At 37.4% G+C, this 23082-nt stretch overlaps 1 protein-coding gene across 1 annotated transcript in view; it reads right to left on the bottom strand.

Moving 5' to 3' along the window:
• LOC132143511 (tumor suppressor candidate 3) overlaps positions 1–23082 on the bottom strand; it is a 96770-nt gene that overhangs the window by 11326 nt on the left and 62362 nt on the right. The window contains exons 7-8 of the mRNA XM_059553780.1: positions 11483–11546; positions 10010–10084 (exon numbers count right to left, since the gene is read on the bottom strand). Of these exons, the coding sequence (XP_059409763.1) occupies positions 10010–10084; positions 11483–11546 (139 nt within the window). The remainder of the gene's footprint in view (positions 1–10009; positions 10085–11482; positions 11547–23082) is intronic.

Here is a 23082-nt window from a genome sequence, read left to right as displayed (position 1 = left end):
TGTCTGGGCTATTTAAACTGCAATAAACTTGCACAGAGTGATCATAAAATATTATATTAATATTATTAACCTAGAGTAAGCCCTGTCTGTGAATCCGAGCCTATATTCTCTAGGTTGTATATCAGTGTAGTATAAGCTATGTTCAGGATTGTAATACAAACTGTGCTTTACACCAATGCTAAAATGCAAAAAAGATGGTCTCATGATCAAAAAAAAACAAACCGTTTAAACACCAAGATAAAAAGGCCAGATAAATCACCTGACTTAAATTTTATCATACCACCAAATACATTTTTGGATAGAAGAGTAAAAAGCAGATTCCTTCCTCCAACATCTTTAATGAAACCGGCAGATGTTCTTTTTTAACTTTTAACAGGAGAATTTTCAGAGGTTGTACATTCTAAGAAGCTGTATTTAAGGCAATTGGTGGTAAGACCTTAAATCATTTCCCAGGTGTTTATTATTTATTTATTGTTCTGGGTATAGAGAATACATTTCTGGGTTCTTTAAAAGCACAATATGGTTTCCTAAAGGCTGTGTGTATGTGCGTGGGAGAAGTCAGTGTGTAACTAGTAAACGTATTAAAGAGTGAGGCAGTGGCAGCTCCTGTTTAGCTGAATGAGAAGCTAATCAGAGCTTAATCAAAGTGTGTTAACCTCCTCAAAAGAGGGGCACCTCCAATTACACCACACCGCCAGCACTGTTCCTCTCCAGATTAGTCATCCAGAAACACCCTCTTATCCTGGGATCACACCCTCAGAATACACACACACTGAGCTTTTAATTTAAAGTTTCAGTATTGAACTTCCCCAAAGACTTGTTTTCAAGGCTTCATGTGACAACGTTTACTGTGAGACCCTGATGTTCTCCAGCCTATTATCATTTCCCTGACACATTACACAAGTCTTCCCAGAAGACACGACATAGTAGCCGCAAAAGGACTCTGCACTGTACGAAAAAGACGAACATGACTAACTGAGATGTGACATTTAAAAGCTGCTAAACATTTATTTTCAGGTTCGTCTGTGTCGCAGGGTAACTAATGTGACGTTGCGGAATAATGGTGCACTGGTGCAATCACATTTGCCCGACTTTCCTACAACTGCATGGAGCAGATTGCCGTAAATGTTTTGGTGGGGGGAAGTGGGGTTAGAAACTAAAGTGTCGCTTACTCTGACAATCTTCATTTAGCATCTTTTCTATTTTAAATGCTTCGAGTCAGTGTGTTTCCATGACGACCGCTGGGTTTGATCAACCACTCACTGTGCAAGTATTCTTATTCTGCATAGTAGCAATTAACATTTTAAGTCACATTTTAGAGGTTTATTTTGCAGCCTGTGCAAATGTACATAATGTTTTAGAAGTAAAAAAAAAAAAAAGATCCAAAATTATATTATAGGAATAAATCACCCTAAAAATAAAATTGTTTTTTTTTCTTTTGGCCATACGATGAAAGTCAGTGGGAACCAATGTTGGTTTTTAGACCCCAAAATATCTAAAAGGTTCCACAGAAGAAAGACACACAGGTTTGGAGTGAAATAAGGGTGAATGAATGGTGATATAACGTACATTTTTGGATGAAATGTGCAGCACTAATTAAAATACTAAATAAAAGGCCTCATATTGGAAGTCTAATCTGGAGTGTCATTATCTAAAAATTCTTCAATAGGCAGAACTTGTCTTTCATAAAGGCCAAGGTCAATGAACTTGGGTTTAAAAAGGCTGGTGACCACTGGTTTAAATGAATGCTCCATGAAAAATACAATTTACACGTGTACACTGAGTTTTAGTTGTTGAGGTATATGATCCTTATTTATCATCATAACATGCAGTTTATGACATTGCAGCTTTAACACATACCAAACATCTGGACCACTTATGTGCTGCAAATCCACTGGCCTCCTGTTGTGAACAGTTTCAAAGCACAACCTTTTACCTTGTTTTTATTCTTTTAATACACATTTGCCTCTTAGACTAACAATTCATAACTGTAGTGTTGCAAAACATTGAGATTGTCACTCTTCACTAGCTTTTGCACTTGTTTTTACTAGTGAGTGTTTTATTTTCTCCCTAATGGCATAGCATACAATAGTTTGCCTTTGGCTATGCATTAAATATAATTTCTATGATGATGAGCCTAATAAGAAACTCCATCTGCTTTCTTTACAAATGTGTTTAATGCTGTATAATGGACTATTCCCTTCTGAACAGTGTGTCTCAAATGTATTAACGTTCTTTATGAATGCATGTTAAAGAATATTCCGAGTTAAATTTTAGAGACAGCATCTGTAGCATGAAAAAAAAAAAATTGTTGTAAACAGTAAGTTATTGACAGAAATGCACTTAAAAGTCTACGTATATAGGAACCACTGTCTGCCACAGACTTCTAGTGAATAATTGCTATCTGCTGTTTGAACCAATGGTGAGAGTTTTGGGCGGGGTTATCTGATTATCTGACCAATGATAGATTGAGGAGCTACTTGGAAACAACAATTATTTCTGCAATTACAAACCTAAATTTTATTTTGCCTAGAATATATGTTTAATTATAGAAGCTCTTTCAGTGATAATTTTGGGTGGTGCCGAGAGTCGAGGCCGATGGAGTAATTGGAAATGAGCGACACCTGCGCCACTCACCGGTCTCGAGTCCCACGGAGGAGCTCCGGAAAGGATAAAAGACGAGTTACAATAATGAAAGACGAGGACCAGGCCTGGGTTTTATTTTGTGTTTTGGTTTTGTTTGTGCGCGGCAGTCATCCGTGAGAGGCTGTTGCGCTGTTTTGTGTTTATTTAATTATCAAAGTTTCATTAAAATGTTCGCTGGTTCCCACCTCTTTCTACCCATGACTACGAAGGTTTTAATAGCGTAACATTGGTGCCGAAACCCGGGAGGAAGGAGGGACATGCTGCCGAAGATCCCTCACTGCTGTGGTGAATCTGCGTTGCCATCGAGCAGGGCAGAGCAGTCTGCCATCGTGGATGCTCGAGATGGTGTGCTGGAGTGAGTTGCCAGGGGACGGACGAGTTCGGTGTTGGCCAGCCGCCCGAGATGTGGAGGGACGGCTGCTGTCTGTGAGGGAGCGGAGGAGTCACCGCCGTTCTCCTGGGGCCGGAGCCTGCTGCCATCCGGCATGATGGGGAAGAGCAGGGAACAGGGGACTCCTGCCAGCTGCCCGAACATGGAGGAGCCATCGCTGTCCACCGGGCAGTAGAGGAGTGTCAGGCCGTCCACCGAGGGCCATCCAGTAGAGCGCAGTCTCGGGAATAGCCCCCGGCCTGCAAGGGGCAATGGGGGTATGTGACGAGTGGGGTGGGGCCGAGAGCCGTGGAGCTAGTGAAGGACGAGAAAGGACCAGGCCTGGATTTTATTTTATTGTGTTGGTTTTGTTTGTGCGCGGCAGTCGTCCGCGAGGGGCTGTCATGCTGTTTTGTGTTTATTTTGTTATTAAAGTTTGATTTAAATGTCCACTGGTTCCTGCCTCCTTCTTCCCGTCTTACAATCTGCGTTACACTGAGTAAAATAAAAACAGAAAATGTAGTTGTCGGAAGGCAGTGGATAGGATTTTTTTGAATATAGGTTGACTTTTCTAACCCAGTTGGGAAAAAAGTCAATATCTATTATAGTCTCACAGTGTTCCATTACTCAAGCATTTTACAGTGTTATGACTGGTGCAAACAAATAGCAAGTTTTTTATTTTTTTTCTGTTAGGTAAGGACCTGCATACAAGCAGTCAGCCTTGTGATCCATCAGTGCAAAGTGTTGTTTGTCCTTAAATATCTCCAGTCACAAAGCCTCACCATTTTCTATAAGCAAATGCTTTTGTAGAGGCATAAATAGTAAGATTAATCAAAACATCTACTGTACATAGTGTAAATAAATAAATAAATAAATAAAACCCTGACAGTGTCTGTTCTGGAAGTTACCAAGGATATTAAAATGGAGATACTAACCAAGAATTAGTTAGGTTTAAGCTAAAATAGACTTCAGCAATGGTAAATTTGGAGATTTTGTATACTTCTGTATTGCAATAAAAATGCATTGGTAAAAATATTGACTTTAGATTTTAAGTTATAGAATTGCAAAACCTGTACTAAAAAAAAATAGAATAAAAAAAGTTCAGACAATCCCCTGTGGCAAAATTCTAGAGAACACAGTGTTTTCATATTTCCACATGAAAATTTGCTTTGCAGCAAAATCATTTAAAACACATATATATATATATATATATATATATATATATATATATATATATATATATATATATATATATATATATATACTGTTGAAATTAGGGAGTACCTTTTTATTTAATTGTTTGTTTTGTATTTATTAATACTTTCAGTATGAAATAAATAGTTCAAGAGTGCAAGTAAAGACACTTAAATAAATAATTTATATTTCTATTATAAATTATCTTTCTTTGTCTCTCTCTCTCTCTCTGTAGTCTTTATAGTCATAGCAGTTAATTATAAAGATAGAAAATACACACACACACACACACACACTTAAGTGTAGGAATTGTCCTTAAATATAACGTGAGTACTAGTTTTGCTGTATTGCAATGTGCTTGATAAAATAAAATAGAAATAATAAAATTAGGGAGATTTATTTGTCTAGTTGCTGCCCCTGAAACCCACAGTTTATTCCAACAGAACCCAAGACATAAAGTAAAGGCCGACCCCAAACCTAAATTAAAAAAAGTACACAAGACAGAAGCGAACAGATTCATTCAGACACCATCTCCTTATGAGTAAGTTTATCTCTGTGACACATGCTCAAAAGCACAAGCATATATATGAATGCCTATGTATGACACACACGCATGTATCTCATCAGTCAGAACTTATTACTTTAACCCCATCGCATAAATTAATCAGTGTGCCTGTTTCATGTACCTCCAGTGGTTGACAGAGGGTCAGCCAGCAGTGCCTACAGAGCAAACATCTGCCTCAGCTGCAGGGTCTTCCTCCTCCTCTCACACCTCAAGGAAAGCGCTTCAAGATCGGCATGCAAACCTCCTCTTTCCCCCCTCTCTCTACACATAATCTATTCATCCTTCAGTCTCTTTCTCTTTAAAATGACCTCTCGCCACACTGAAAGTTTCTGAGACTGACTGATGAGATTATAATAATGTAGATTCATATATGCATAATGGTCAATTAACAGTGACAGGTGTAGGAAAAGCCCGGTGCTGGGGAGACGAGGTGCCACGACGGATTTAATTATCTGCTGCACTAATGTGACCTCTGACCCCCGAGCCATGGCCCTAGTGTGGCAGATGATGGCCGCAGCAAATTTGGGTGGCGTAGGGGAAAATGTGAGACACAATCTCTGGAGAGAGGATGTCAAGAAGGTGTATGTCGCAAAAACACCCGCTAATGTGAGCTTTATGAAGGATATGAATCATTTTAAAACATCCACCTGTCTAGATCAAGCTTAATCTTATATATAAAAACATCTTACTATGAAACCCTAGATTTGCATTTCCTGGAGGAAATACCAGAGCTTACTTTAGGATTTAGACTTTGGTTCTGTATAAATGAAATGCCACATCAGATCTGCTTTAAACATGGTGAATGCATTAAAATCACATAATGTCTCACCTCCTTTGAGTACAAAGACAGCTATAGATTAGGGGTGTGAATTTTTGGTTTGCCAATCAAATTGACTCATAATTCACTAGGTTTTGATACAATTCTTTTATATATATATATATATATATATATATATATACATACATATATATATATACATATATATATATACATATATATATATATATATATACATATATATATATATACATACATATATATACATATATATATATATATATATATATATATATACATATATATATATATATATATATATATATATTCAGAATGATCTTATGCACAACTATTCAATAATGCAATCCAAATAGCCAAAAAGGTTCAAAGGGAATTACATACCAAAATTGTTTCATTTTAATTAGTGAAATTAACCAGCAATCCTAAATCATTTTAAGAAGAATACACGCCAAGATATAATTATATTCACTATTTGCATGGGTTCAATTAGGTAACTCTGCTCAACAAACAGATTCATTTTAAATCAGCATTAAATCCATTTCCAGCTCAAATAAAACGGGTCTGTGTGTTTTGAGTGCTATTTAGCAGGCGTTAATAACACAAGTAAGGTTAAAAACAATGTGTGCACCACATTTAAATGGAAGTACGTATTCATGACTGCTGAAGCTCCTGCCTCACAAAACCCACACAAACACAAATTGCAATTACCACAATTATATACTTATGCTGACACACACATACAGTAATTATAAGCATTTGTCTCCCAGTGTATTGCATAAAGAGCTCACGTCTTTTTCTGAGCAGTCTAAAATCAGAAACAAAAAGCACTCCCCTTGTTTTGTCAAGGTGGTGAGCTTGAAACCAAGCCAAAAATAACTTATCATTTACATAACTCAGCATTTACATATTACCCATAATTCTTACCATTAGCATATCAAAGCTGAGGATGACTCTTTGAGGGTGGGACGGAGGCCATCACATTAAGTGGTCTCCACAGCTAATGCAGTGATAATACATGGAAAGCTAGTCATCTATCAGAGTCAGGAAGGGATGCTTGTCTTTATGGGAACCCCTGAGAAGCACTTCAGTAAGGGGAAAGGGAACGAGTTTGATGTGAGAAGCACAGATGGAAAAAAAAAACAGTCATGTAACGAAAACTTGTAAGTGGGACATAGATTCGAGCAGGAGGTGATACCAGGCCACACACGCACATACTGTATGCAAAACACATACTCATGCTCACATTTATCAGCAGCCAAACACACAATTGAAAACACAACACAATAAAACACACAATATCAATATGCAAAAAGGGAAAGTATGCTGCTTTGATGCTTTTATGCCTCTTAAAGAACACTGAAACCATGACTTTGAAAAGCATACATCTAACGGATGCTTTTTCAGCATATTTAAAATGCTCTTTTTGACAGAACCATAGAAATAAACTAGATTTTTTACATTGTGTGAGTGGCCCTTCCCCTTGGAAGACTTAAAGCTGTGGTTGTGGGTGGCAGGCCATTTACTGGGTGTTTATTTAACTGTGCACTTTTAGCCCTATCGACTTCAAGAAAACAAACTATCAAGTCGATTAACGCGGATACGCGTTTTGAGTCATTTCCTCCTGATAACCCCGAAAAGAACTTAAATTACACTTTCAGTTTTAATCGTAGCCTACAGATAAGAGCAATACATCAATCGAATCTGTAAAGGCTCTACTTTTTTTTGGATACAGACATAATAACAACAAAACTTTGTGCACTTATAAAATAAAGATAACAAACAAGGTGCGCTGTCTGCAGCCTTTGTCTGCGCTGATCTTCTTTTACAAACACGTCATTTAAATGAACTGTAACTCCGTGAATACTCAACGAAAATACATGAGAGAGATATCTATAGAAAGCTTGACATGTCTATTTTTAAACTAAACAAGTGCCGCCGAAAACAGATATTCTGTGATAAAGTAATCCATATGAAAACAACGCGATGTCTGTTTTTCATGTCTCCCTTCATTATATCTAATGTGACCACGCCCCCGCGCCGAACGCGCTATTCAGATTCAAACTGAAGCGCGCAGCTTGAATACGCCCATAACAGAAGAAAAAGCAGCGAGAATGTTCAAGTTTTTTTCATTTTACTGTTTGCTTCGCGATGAGAGGAATAACACATAATTCACCCCAAAAAGATGTGATGTGGTTGAGGATTTGAGAAATGGATTTCCTCAGAAAAAAAGAATGAAGCACTTTATTCAGCAGAGATCATAAACACGAGTAAGTCTCTTTTTATTTATTTATATACTTGTACTAGTTTTCACATAATGTGTAAACATTTTACTAGTTAGACTTTTTCCAAACTATAATTCCTGACTAAATGTATAATCAAGTGAAACATTATGAAGTTTCAATAACAATATACAACACTATACCCTTCGAAAGCTTGATGTAAATAATATAAATGTAACAAATAGATAACTGTAACAAATGTAAAAACAATGCTTTTCTTTCCATTTATTCCCCCTAAAAACCCAGAAAAATATTCTCAGCTCTTTTCAACATTAATAATAATGATGATAATAATAACAACAAACGTTTTCTTTTTTTTTTTTTTGTAGAAAATAAGATTGTTAAAAGGATTTCTGAAGGATTGTGTGACTGGAGTAAGCATGCCAAACAATTTGTTTGAAAGTCAGCTTTGATTGTTTCTAATAAACTGTTTAACTGCTCCCCCAAGTGGATATTAAATTATGTTGTGGGATAATTAAATATATTCTTAATAAACTACAAACATAAAATTATATAGATTTATTTTGTTCTCACATTCTCTCTTGTAACTCCTCACTCACAGTGGCACAGATGACTGAATGGCTCATTATGCAGGTCTTTGTCTTCTCAGGTGTAAATCACAATGATATTCATGGTAGTTGACGCCTACTCGCATATGACTTTTACCAACAAAAAGTGTCTTAGAAAATTTAAATCAATATATTGTTTTCTGTGAGTGAGTAAACAAGATGATTTTCACATCATTTAGAAAGAAAAATTCTAGACTACAAGCTCCAGTTCTCAAAAACCCCGGGAACCATTGTTCTTTATGTGTTTTATTGCCTTATTCAAGCGTTTTAACATTTTTAGTTTTTCACTAACCACGCATAATATTTTCTTTCTCAAAAACACAATCATGTACATACATGCATTTCACATATTATTATAGCCCAGTTTGTGCTGATTACAGTGAGATTAAACTTTACCCATTTAGATATTTATAAGAAACTGAAAAAAGCACAAATGTCAGGGCATGACAAAAGGGCCCAAAAATACCCTTAGACTCCAGAGGGTTAAAAACACTGTTCACACTCTTACTAGTTTGTTTAATTTGATGTCCAGTAGTGGACAAATAATTTCCTTCTCCGTGTCATTTTTACCACATCTCAACTGATATTCTGTGGTGGAAAAGTGAGGAGTGGAAATTGTTTTTTTATTTCTGGAATAAAATGGCCAACTCCTTTGTCTTGCTAATTTTACACTTGAAGTAAAGGTTTACCATAATTTTAAAGTGACCAAAAAAAAAAGAAAAGAAAAGAAAAAGTGATACTGTAAAAAAACAAAAATATATTCTGATAAATTGATATTTACATTGATATCTCTTAGTCCACACATGAATAATTATTATAATAACAACTTATACATTAAACATTTTCATGTTGATAATTACTTCACTCTGCTTATAGTATCATATGTTTTACAAATTTAATAAAATATTCTCATTACGTATAGTCATAAGAAGACTTTGAGAAAATCTAATAGCAAACATAAATGCATGGGCATAAAAAGTTTTCAAGGTAGTGTAAATGAGACACATATATTAATATAAATTAAATTAACAAATAAAAAAAATAAAATCTGAATATATCTATATAACAATCATTTTGAAATAATTATAATATGCTGATTTGTTGCTCAGTTTTTATTGGTGCTCAGTTATTAATATATATTTGTGCATATATTATATATATATATATATATATATATATATATATATATATATATATATATATATATATATATATATATTTGTGCAGCCTTCTTTTCTTTGACAAATAGAAAATGCATTTGAAATAGACATGTTTTGTAATATTATAAATGCCTTTACTGTCACCTTTGAGGTATTCAACTTGTAAAAGTACAAATATTATTTTTTATTATTTAACCTTTACCCAGTAGTGTAAAAATGCTTGAAATGGAATAAACATTAATTACATCTGGCAAATTACAAGTTGATTACAGTAGTCTCTAAAATACTCCAGTTCCAATAATATGGTTATGATCCCTCCTTCAATGAGACATACATGTATTCTGAGTTTCATTACTAAATGAGTTTTGTTAAAACCCTCACATGAGTATTAATATGAGAGAAAGAAATACAAATATAACCAACTTACTCCTTCGTTTTCCCACATCTCCCTTAGAGGTGGCAGCTTCATTCAGAAGGATCATTCCCATGGTGATGGCAGCATCTAAGATGGAAGTCAAAGAAAGAACTGGCAGCATGGATGTGGCTGGTTTGCAGAATAAACACCTAGGACCTGATACAATGCTTACAGAGCACCTGCAAAATTACTTATCGGTCTGACACAACATAGCTTTAGCACAACTGGAAATTCAATTACTCTGAACACAATGGAAACAAGACACTCTACAACTCTGAGCACACTCCACTCAGCTGGGAGGTCTCCTCTAGCTTGGGGGAAAGCTAGGTGTCAGCGCAAGGAAGACAGACAAACATGAGCTGTTCTGCCAGCAGCCAGAAGCTCCCCTCTCCTCCAGCAGCCGAGCCAGACGGTAGCAGAGGGTCTCTGTCTGTCTGCTCACTCTGTACCCATCAGGCACAGTCAACAAACCCACGTAATTACAGGGGAAGTTCACACAGAGAGCGACACTCGGGAGGACATACCCAGCACGGCCAGGTGAGCAAGTGTGCGTAGAGCATTTGAGAGTTTCTGAGGATAAACACAGAAACGTGTAAGAAGATTTCATACATTAGCACCTTGACGGATTTTATAACCACAGACTAACAGACATGGCAAAAACATCTACTATCTGACTTGTTGACATAAAATATTCTTTTTAGATGACAAAATGTATATATTCTAAACAAATGTAAAAGTTAAGTAAGATTTTGTATTGTTTTTAAAAAAAGTCTCTTATGCGAAACCAAGTTGTATTCATTTGATAATAATAATAATAAAAAAAAACAGTAATATTCTATTTTAACATATTTAAAAATTTAATTTATTCTTTAAATAATAATAATAATAATTACTACTACTACTACTACTACTAATAATAATATATTTGGAAAAAGTAGCACATAATTTTTTCAGGATTATTTATTTTATTTAAAAAAAAAAAGAATTGTATTAATCTGAAACAGTATTTGTAACAAAGGTCTTTACTGACTGTCATTTTTTATTAATTTAATGCATCCTTGTGGAACAATTTTTCTTTCTAAATAAATAAATCTTACTGAACTCAAATTTTGAATAGTATGTGTATATTTAACAATATAACAGTATATTTCTGTGTTCATATGTTTTTGTAAGCACTAAATGCAAATAACAAATAATAATTTATCCTATTTATTTTCATTTTTATTCAAGAAATAAAACCTGTCAACCTAAGATTAGCATTGTTTTCCAACTTTTTTTCAGTCATGTTTAAAGCGAAAACAAACAAGTAAATAAAGTTTAGCTGCATTGAAAAGGCTGGGATAAAAGTGGCACATCCTACATTTTGAAACGTTACCAGAACAAAAACAGATCTGTATGAAGTTAGTGGGTTATTACGGTTCACTTCATTAACAGAACAAAGTGGCAGGTCCATTGTGCAGAAAGAGGTTTTATGTGAAAGGATACTCAACAGAAGAATAATGTGAGATTCAGCCACAAACTGTGCTTGACTGCTGCCATGGATATAACTCTGAAAAAGACAGGAAATAAGATCACAAACAAGGAGACATTAACATTCTGCTTCTACACAGCTGTATAACTACTATATTATGGGTCTATGATAAGCGGTGCATTATTGTATTTATCATACTGCAAATGCATGAACACACACCACCACTGACTTTCTATTTAAAAGCAAATACATAAATAAATTCATGATTCTTAGAAGGGAAAAGGTCAGTTAGAAAAGCAAAAAAAAAAACAAATAAGGTCAAAGCAGATGCATGGAAAGATGAAGGGATAATCTAGGATAAAATCAAAAGAAAACTTGAGAATAAGTGACAAGAGCTTGATGCACTCTAACACATCAAGACATAATGACATCACTTGCTCTCTGGAGAAAAAAACACTCTAGATATAGCATAAACAAGACTTCCATTCATCTGTGCTAGACGAATGTGCAGGAACAGTGCAGAATTGAAGCAGCTTCAATGAAAACCTGAAGTTTGCAGGCTTGAAAGCGTTCTAAAACTTCTCAGACTTCACATTTTGATAGATGAAATCTGCCAGTGAATTACTTTAAAGAAAATCCAAAAAAACTGGGGGAACTAATTATTTCATCATCAATATCATCATCCCAGAGTCATTTCAAACTCTATGGAATTTTCTTCTATTTCTGTGAAACACAAAAGAAGGAATTTTACAGAATGTCCATGCTGCTCTTTTCCATCAAAACAAAATAAAGTAGTATACAACATAAAACAAACCATGTGAAACTGAAACTTAAGTCTTAATAAATCTTTTTTTGTTTGTTTGATGGTAAAGAAAAATCTCATGGTTTGAAATATCTTGAGGGTAAAACATTGCTAACTGAAAAAAAAAATGAAAACATGTCTGTTCACCATTTTAACGTATAAAATTTAAAGCTTCAGAAATCAAAACTTTGGTTGGAAACACAATGCATTAACTATTTCTACTGAGCTTACAAATTTAAATAGAGAGTATAAAGTGATAATGTATTCAATTAACTTATACTCTGAAAAAACTAATTTCAAGGTGAGATGAACACATATAGTTAAGGGGATTTATTTATTTATTTATTTAGTCATACAATCCTATCTAGGGACCACCTAGACACCATCACTGAAATATGTCGCTGAATTTCATTATTTTGAATGAAGCCTGAAAGACATTCATGTATGTTTTTATCAAAATATATCTGACAGAAACCTTAGAGATGATAGATTAGAGTAGAAATCACTACTGAAGACAAAATATTGAATGCTTTTTGTGTTCAGTGTGACACTAAATAAAAAAAAGTCAATAGTCAACTTGAACACAGCTATAAAGTATTGAAGAACTAAACACTGCCATCAGCAGCTGTTGTCACTTGCAGCATTTCTTGCAGAGACAGAAAAAGAGAAAGATATGTGGGGGATTGTGGAAAGGAGGGAGCCATTAAGAAGAAGATATGAGCAAATAGGCCAGTGCATTTATCATTGTCATGTCACCTGTTGCCTCTGGGTTGATGCATCTGCTAACATTTAAACACAGCCACACTGCTGCATATTTTCATATGAAAGAAACCGCCATTTAGAAGCACTTTCAGCACTAACACAGAGAGACACAACTGTGTTATTCTAATGAAGTATCTGACATGGGCTTTTGCAATTTAAAAACATATTATTTTTACTTATTTATTCACTATTCACAAATTTTTTACATTTATAATTATTATTTTATTAAATTTTTTATTTTAATTTTATTTATTTACTTGATGAGGCAGTAGGATGCCATGTCTACAATATTAATACTGTATAACGCTTTAATTTTGAATGATTTAATAATTTTAGATATTTAGATTTCATGTATTTTATATATTTAAAATATTTTACAATTTAAATTAAACAATAATTTTATAGCCTTAAATGAATATGTCTGAATAGTAATGACAATGTGTTTAAAATGTACTCACCCTCCGGCCATCCAAGATCAAGATGAGTTTGTTTCTTCATCAGAACAGATTTGGAGAAAGGTACCATTACATAACTTGCTCACCAGTCAATCCTCTGCAGTGAATGGGTGCCGTCAGTCCAAAAAACTAATAAAACATCACAATAATTCACTAGTAATCCACATGATTCCAGTCAATCAATTAACATCTTTTGAAGTGAAAAGACATGTTTGTAATAAATTAATCATTAAGATGTTTTTAAACTACTGTACAGACCTCTATCCATCATGTTTTCACAGGTTTATCAAGTTAAAAAATTTTGTTTTCTATGAATCAGGAAAAAAAAGGATGGACAGATCAAGCACTGCTTATACAAGCAAAAACTGTCCAAAACAGTTCTGAACAAATACGGTGGATATTAATGTGTGAAGACAACAGGTGATGGACCTTTTCACTGGAGGAAAATTTTTATTATGGACTTGTATTTTGGCCAGAAGCAAAGTTAATCTGCCTTGATGACAGATTTGTTTCTTACAAATAATTATGCTGATGGACTGGAGTCTTGCAGATTACTTGTGGATTATAGCGATACTTTTATCAGCCGTTTGGACACTCATTCTGACGGCACCCATTCACTGCAGAGGATCCATTGATAATCATGTGATGTGATGCTAAATTTCTCCAAATCTGTTCTGAAAAACAAACAAACTACATCTTGGTTGGTCTGAGGCGGAGTAAATTTTCAGAATATTTTGGGTGAACTTGAATATTACATTTGTACATTCATTTAATACCTGCTAACATTAAAACTATGGCTTATTTAAATCACACATAAATTGATAGAGTGAACAAAAGAGGTTTAAATACAGAAAATTTTGAGCAATTAATGAAGAGGTGTAATAAACCAAGCAAGAGAATCAGTAGTTGTGAGGACAAGTGTTAGTGTCATTGTGTGGGCAGATATCCTCATCACACTGTTCATTTACTCAGAGTTGACTTCTGCTCTGGGCTTTGAGGCAATGCACTGAAGAGCAGATTCATTGTACTGGGGTTACAGATGTCTACTTTACAGTCAGACTGACATCACCATTCAATGAACCATCAAACATCATATTTTGTGCTTTGTGTAGGAGCATACATGACTGAATATGATCATTACAGCCGCCTACATGCATTTGTATTCAAAAGAGATTATTTTTGATTCATGCTAAAATTCAACTCCTACACTTTAAAAAGCGAAATGTCTGTTAAATGAACGCCCTGGCCTTGGAAGTTGTTTTAAACCCTGCCAATGTCAACGATTCTCTACAATTAGATGATTGCACTCGTTTTGAATTTAGAATCTGTTCAATTAGAGAAATAAACAAAACAAGCTATAAAAAAATACCAGACTTATCACTAGAAGACAGAGGCATTTGTATATTTTCTCTTGCAAATAAAATCCAAATTTTTAATGAATATGGAGTAATTTTTAAGAGAACTAGGAACTATTTTATTCAATGGTAAAAACCAGTGCCATCAAAAAATGTTAATTTTTCATTAATAACTTCACTAAGCATGAGGTCAGGACACATTAGCCTACGAACACATCGATGTTGGTGGTGGTGAAGCAAATGAGAAGCAATTAAAGATGTGCTGAGAATTTCAAATGTAATAGAATATAAAGGAGGAATCACCCAAAAGACTTTCTTGGCTTTTTCTTGGTGCACGCACGCACACACACACACACACACACACACACACACGCATTTGTTTTTGGGGAAAGTGGGTTCATCCCATAGGCGTAATGTTTTTTACACTGTAGAAACTTTATATTCTATCACCCTACACCAACCCTACACCTAACCCTAACCCTCACAGGAAACTTTGTGCATTTTTACTTTCTCAAAAAAACTTATTCTGTAGATTTATAAGCGTTTTGAAAAATGGGGACATGGATTGTGTCCTCATAAATCACCCTCTCCTTGTAATACCTGTGTCATACCCACCGATGTCACAAAAACAAGAGCACACACACACACACACACACACGTATACACACAAACACACAGTATACAAAGGAATATGTGACGATCTCTATAGTGAGTCATTACGTTTAGCCTTGTCAAAATGCCTGGGGACACTTCAATAATGGTCTAATGGTATACTGGATGCTCAATAATGCCATTAATTTCTTCCAGAGAACAACAGACTGTAGTGCCATCAGGAGAATGCATCATCAGTCGTACTTTTGTGGTTAAAAGCACCACAGAATAATAATAATAATAATACTGGTTTGGAACGGCATGCTGTTAAATCATGACAGAATTTTCATTTCTGGGTCAACTAACTCTTTAATCTCAGGTAATGTTTCTACATTTTGCCATGTCCCACATAAAATCCACCTGTAAGATGTCAAAAAAATGCATAACTAGAGCTAAGAATTTAAATTCTACAGTTTCAGACTCCCTGCGGTACATATGGAGGAAGCAGAGGAGCTTGAACTCCAGAACTCCAGATAATTCTGCATGTGGAATGTTCAAATCAGGATGGATTTGTGCCAAACTCCTCAAGACAACCTGCTGCACGAGTCTTCCTGTGCATAGTGGTTCAATATTGTCCCAGCAATCACTTTGATTTGCACGGAGTTTCATCCGAGCCCACTTTGAAGTTATCTTATTGAAAAGCTCTTTAGCTCAAATAATATGGATGCCTTTTTAGCATGCTCTTCCCAGTATGAATGAACAAATTCTCAGAATAACGTTTGTAACGGTGGCTGCCCCAAATCAAATTTGACTTAATAAAATTTAAATTGTTCGGGCGCCAGACAAGTAAAACTTGTCAAGTAAACAAAAAAAAATATATATATATGTAATGAAGTTCAATTTCCCCGAAGATAACTCAAACCACCGTTACACAAAAAACGAAAATAAATTCCTCCAAATACCCACAATAATGTAGAATAGGGCTTAAATGACACACAGTCAGAAATTGAAGGGTTTGGTCAAAAATATGTATATTTTAAGAAAACATTTTTGCAAAGAAATAAAATAAAATAAACTACACAAAGTTAAATTTTCACAGAGTTTTTTTTTCTTTACCTCACATGACAAATAACAAAATATTTAAGGCAAACAGTTCTTTTTTTCAAACTCAGTTTGTGTTCAATTTTCAGCCAAAATAAAGAAATGAAAGAGAAAAAAAAACACAAAAAAAAACCCTTCAAACGAGTGTTTGTGTATGGGTGTGTGCGTGTACAATGAGCGTGTATGTGTGTGTGTGTGGTGGTGGCTGCGTGAAGCAGTCTGTGTAGCGGCCGCAAATCCTGGGCCGGAGAAAGAGTTTGGAGACTTGGCGAGAGTTTGGCGTGAGTTTAGAAACTCTTGGCGTGAGGTTAAAAGATGATGGACATCACCACTAGTACCTGAGGCAGGCGAACGAACCAGGCTGGATTATGTTGCACCAGGCAGGCGAACGAACCATGCAGACGCAGTAGAGCAATTTCTCCGTCACTTTGGCGATCGCACCCAGTCAGCGCATGCACAGAGATTCCAGCAAAGAATAGTACGACCTTCAGCTTCAGGTAGCGTGTGTCCCACTCCAATAATAACCTACAGGTGTGTTTTGTTTTTTACTCGCGCCCCAACTTCCGTTTCTAGCGCTCTTTTATTCTAAATTTCCTCATTGGTTTCCGCCCATCAGAAAAAATGAAAAGCTGATATGGATTTCTTCCATATCGCTACACTCTCCCTCCCTGGAGAAGACAACCTATGGTTGTGGAAATGTGAATCATAATTAAAATCCAATGAATTCCTCTTCATCAGAAGATTCATTGAATATCTGGCAGAGCCTTTTCTTCTCCTGGCATTCCAGCTCTTCAGCCGTGGGAAAGCATGGTTTCAGGTTGCACACATGCACTATGCGAACATCTTCGCCAGTGGACTCTAGCGCTATTCGATAGTTCAATGGACCCACCTGTTTTATAACACGGTAAGGGCCTTTCCATTTTTGAGCCAATTTTGCAGTGAAGTGATGTTGTGCACTAGACTGGGGAAAGGTTCTCATCCACACACGATCATTTTCCTTGTATGTGACATCTCGTCTTCTTTTATTATAATTCCGAAGCTGTCTCTTTTGTGCTTTTTTACAGCATTCCATGGCCTTGGTCTGAAGCTCAGTTAGGTGGTGGACTGTATCGTAAGATGTGCAGTCTGGAGTTAGATTCTTGCCATGTAACACCTTGTCCATGGGACTTTGCAGTTTCCTCCCCAAATGAAGCTCTGCAGGGGTCATCCCAATCGTTTCCTGGACAGCTGAATTAATAGCGAAACGGAGTTCCGGTAAGTATTGGTCCCATTTTCTGTGATTGTTGTCCACATAGGCAGAAATCATGCATTTGAGCGTACGGTTAACCCTCTCGGTCATATTTGTTTGTGGATGGTATGATGTTGTCAATTTAGGTTTGATACTCCACTTTTGACAGAGTTCTCTGAACAGTGATGACACAAATTGTGTACCTCTATCCGACAGAATGAAGTCTGGCACCCCCCAACGGGTTAGAATTTCCTTCCGAAGAAGTAACGCAACAGTCTCAGCTTTAGCATTGCGCATGGGGAAAAATTCCACCCACCGGGAGTAGTAATCTACAAAGACTAAGAGGTACTCATTTTGCTGTGTGCTGCGTGGCATTGGCCCCATAATGTCCACTCCAAGCATCTCATTGGGACGGGTGGTGGTGACTTGCTGTAGTTTGCCCACAGGTTTCTGATTTTCTCCCTTAAGAGTCTGGCATTTGACACATTTTTTGACGTGGTGTTTTATGTCAGTCCACATTCCATGCCAGAATGCAACATCATGGATACGCTTGTAGGTCTTATAAATACCTACATGACCGCTCCAGGGATTAGAGTGGTAGTGGTGTAGAATGGACGACACAAGGCTGGTAGGAATGTAGACTCTGTAATGAACTTGATTGTTCGGCAGGTGAGTTTTGTGATAGAGTTTATCTTCCACTATCTCATACTGATCTTTAAAAGAGGAATCATTTTCTGCAAGTGCTTTAAGTGTGTTGGTGATGACAGGGTCTTTGTGCTGTTCCTCCCAGATTGTGGCTGGAGATATCGGAAACTCAGCATTCTCCTGTTGGTGTTGGTTGGTGTACAGGTTACAACTGGTGTGAATCCGAGACAGAGCATCAGGTGCCATATTTAGTTTTCCTTTGCGATATTCAATGATAAAATCAAATCTCTGTAGTCGCAAGGCCCACCGGATGAGGCGACTCGTGGTTTTTGTGGAAGACATTACCCATTGTAACGCTGAGTGGTCTGTGATGACAGTGAACAGTTTGTGCTCTAGGTAGTGCTGCCATTTTTCCAGGGCCCAAATTACAGCCAAACACTCTTTTTCAGTGGCTGTGTAATTGGTCTCTGCTTTGTTCAGGGTTCTGCTGGCATAAGCAATAACTTGTTCCAATCCCTGTTCCTTGCGCTGGGTCAGCACAGCACCCAGACCAGTGTTACTGGCATCCGTATAGACAGTAAAAGGCAGTTGAAGGTCAGGATGGCCAAGAATGGGAGGAGAGGTAAGACAGCATTTTAAATGTTCAAAGGCTTGTTGACATTGTTGTGACCAGATGAATGAACATCCTTTTTTTTTCAGTGCATTGATGGGTTCAGCGATCCTGGAGAAGTTTGGTACAAACCGGTGGTACCACCCGGCTAACCCCAGGAAGCGCTGGACCTCCTTGATGTTGGTGGGCACAGGGTATTCACGTATAGCCTCCACTTTACTTGGGTCTGCAGCTATGCCTTGGACGCTGACAACATGTCCCAGAAAAGTTATTTTCTGAAGACAGAACTTGCTCTTTTTTAAATTAATGGTGAGGCCAGCCATTTGCAGTTTATAAAAAACAGCTTGGAGGTCGGAGAAGTGCTGGGCTACAGATGGTGAGTAAATAATGATGTCGTCAATGTAGACAAAGCAGATGTTTCCACGCAATTCTCCTAGAACGTTCTCCATTAGTCTTTGGAAGGTTGCTGGGGCATTTTTTAACCCAAATGGCATAACATTAAACTGAAACAGTCCTGATGAAGTTGTGAAAGCTGTCTTTGGTTTACTTTCTTGATCCATGTTTACCTGCCAGTAGCCACTGTTAAGGTCAATGGTGGAAAAGATGGCCGCTCCAGATAGTGACTCCAAGATCTCAGTGATGTTGGGTAATGGGTAAGCATCATTCTCTGTAATGGCATTAACTTTTCTGTAGTCCACACAAAACCTAAGGCTTCCGTCTTTTTTAGGGACCAAGACGACAGGTGAGGCCCATCCAGAGTGTGATGGTTCTACGATGCCGGCAGTCAACATCTCTTCCAGTTGCTCTGTAATGACAGCTTGTTTGGCAGGTGTTGTGCGGTACGGTCTTTGTTTTATAGGTACTTGGTGGGTAGTATATATGTGATGCTGTGTAACTTCAGTACGTCCTGGACGAAGGGTACAAACTTGAGGGTTTGACTCGAGGATCTGCCGTAACTGTTGCTTGCCTTCCGGAGGTAAGTGGGCATCCTGTACAGCAGTGTTAATTAGTGTCTTCTCATCCAGGCAGGCTGGTTGAAACATGTTAAGTTGAGGAGGAGGAACAGAAGATAGTAAGGAGAGGCTGTTGGGATTTTTATTTCCCATCTTTCCCCTTGGATGTTGGGAACTGATAACTGGTACACTGGCATTTGTTGGCTGGAAAGGATAATACTCTTTAGGATTGGACTGAAATGAATACTTTTGATCTGCCACATTGATCTGCAGCCCACTGGAGAAGATGAAGTCCAGTCCTAATACGACTGCATAGGCCAGGGCTTTGGCTGATAGAACAACAGCAGGTATGGTGAATACTTTTTGATGTAGGGTGATTGGCATGTTTATCCAACCTAAAGGAATTTCTGCTTCCCCATTTGCTAGGTAGAGCGGACCCTGGGTCCATGGATGGAGTTTTTGTGAAGTGAGCTCCTTCCAGAGATTCTCATGTAGAAGGGTGTAGCTAGCCCCAGTATCAACAATGGCTTTTCCCTTCCAGGTACCAATGCAAAGTGGTATCACTAATTGTTGTGGAACAATTGCAGCAGGTGGTGGTTTCTTACCAGTTGTTGATGAATTGTGGGGAAAGGTGGCAGACACAGAGCGATTGCCAGATGGACCAGTACCTTTAGAAGATGGAAATGTTGTCCGCTTGTTATTGGAGGAAGGGTGTTGGCTGGTGGACTGAGGTGACTGGGACTGAGAAGAGACAAAGTGAGGACAGCTGCCAGGTGAGTGATGGCCTTTACATCGCCAGCATTGCACTAAAGGCTTCTCTGCCGGGCGGTTGGGAATAGGTCTTTGAGGCATGGATAGGGGTTGCTTAGAACTCACACGTTTTTCATATTGCAGTTGTTGTTCGTAGTCTTTTTCCAGCTGTTGGCCCAATTTCACAAGCTCATCGACTGTGTTCACCCGACTGCGAATCTGGCTTGCAAGGTAAGGATTCATATTTTTCAAAATCATTTTCACCAACTCACTGTCGGTCAAGGTGGGCTTCCACCTTTTGCAGAGAGCTCTGTATGTAAATGCAAAGTCCCTAATGCTCTCTCTTTCTCCCTGTGTTCTTGTCCTTACCCTTTCAGCCAGCTCGTCTTCATAATCCTCTGAGAGGAAAGCAGAGAGGAAAGCAGCTTCAAACTCTTCCCACGTGGTTATTGAGGATCGTGCAACTTCCCACCAGTCCCGGGCAGTACCATAAAGGACAGTGCGGAAAGTGGCCAGGATGTCAGCATTAGTAAGAGGATGTAACGCCAAGAAATCCTGACATCGAGTTAGATAGAGCAAGGGGTCCAAGTCATCTGACTGTCTCCCAAAAGTAGGAAATGTAATCTTAAGATGATCACTCTTTACAACAGGAGTAGGAAACATTGGAGGTGTCACTGGTGATGTAGGTGAAACTGCAGTGGTCAGAGGCAAGGGTGAGTAATCTCTTGTCTGCAGGTCAATCATTTGTTTCTCTTGCTTTTCGAGTCTTTTCTCAAGTTCAGTTTGTAAGCTTTTTACAGTTGCACACAGGGTGTTGGTGGTTTGGGTGCACTGGGTGAGTTCTGTTGACAACTGGTCATAATTTTTTTGATGGGTTACCAGGTAGGTTTTGATGTCCTGCTGAAGCTCCACTTGAAGTTGGTCAATCATGAACCGTACTTCAGACACATATGTAGTCTTAGCTTTGTGAAGTTCATCAGACATCATGACTTTAAGTGACTTAGTGAGTTGATCAGTCTCTTCCTTCACATGCTTCTTTCAGAAATGTGGGTGAGCATTTCTTGTTGGTTTTGCTTGAGTTTATCAGCAAGGTTAGAAATCAGGCTGTCGTGATGTGCAGTCATGGTTTTAAGTTCTTTGGCAAGTTCACCAATGTTTTTTTCATGGGTTTGCATATGCTGTGTCAACGTGTCCCAGTTTCCTTTAACTTGAGTGAGTTGATGCATTCCTTTTCCAGGAGTTGACAGGATGCCAGGCAAGCCCTGCTGTGCCACTGAAGATAAAGATGAAGGCCCAGGTGATGTACATATCTGCATGGAGTCGCCATTCGGTTCCTGCTCCCAGGTGAAGGGTTGAACAGGAGTACTGCCAGCTAGTGGTGAAGTTGCAAACCGCACATGGGTTCCTGGGAAGTCAGTGGTGCTGGCTTGAGTAGGAGTGAAGTGGAAAGGAGCACGAAGAGGTCCAGTTGAAGAAAGTAGAGGACGGGGTGCTGGAGGCCAGACTGGGGTAGCAACATCTGGTGCTGGTGGTTCCATCTCCACAAAAGTGGATGGAGACAGAGGAGTGGCAGCCATGTTTGATTGTCAGTGTATGTATAGTCAGTCAGTGTAAAAATGTAGTGAAATGCAAGTTGAGTGAAAAAAAAAACAATGTATAAATGTTTGAAAAAATAAATTGCAGCAGAATACTCTTAACAGTTCAGTGTGAAATGTCTGTCCAATTGTCCAATTCACCAATTCACACTTCAATTCACTTAACTTCACAAATCAATAATTAGATTTCAATAACACAAATGGGTGTTTCCACAACTTTCACATAATTGGGTCAGTTTGGCAGCAAGACAACTAAGGGGTAACACAATTATATATTTAACAACGTGCAAGTTCACAAACAAAAAGTATCTTCCCACAAAACCATTAAGTAAAGGAAAAAAACTGTTTCAATTCAGTATGTATATACACCACAATTTCACAAACACAAAAAAATATAGGCAGTGACAGCCAACCTTTAAGTAATCGTTTAGGGAAACTCAAATTCAAAGCTCAAATGACCAGTTTAAGTGGTCATGGTTTACGTGCTTAAATGTTTAAGTTTCAAGTTGTCAAGGTTTAAGTGTTTAAGTTTCAAGTCATCAAGGTTTAAGTGTTTAAGTTTCAAGTTTCATGTCTCAAGTTTCAAGTTTCAGGTCCCTGTTTGGGCGCCACTTCTGTAACGGTGGCTGCCCCAAATCAAATTTGACTTAATAAAATTTTAATTGTTCGGGCGCCAGACAAGTAAAACTTGTCAAGTAAACAAAAAAAAATATATATATATGTAATGAAGTTCAATTTCCCCGAAGATAACTCAAACCACCGTTACA

This window comes from Carassius carassius, chromosome 7 (genome assembly GCF_963082965.1).
Source record: "Carassius carassius chromosome 7, fCarCar2.1, whole genome shotgun sequence".
Taxonomy (NCBI): Eukaryota; Metazoa; Chordata; class Actinopteri; order Cypriniformes; family Cyprinidae; genus Carassius; species Carassius carassius.
This window is presented reverse-complemented; position numbering and strand designations above follow the sequence as displayed.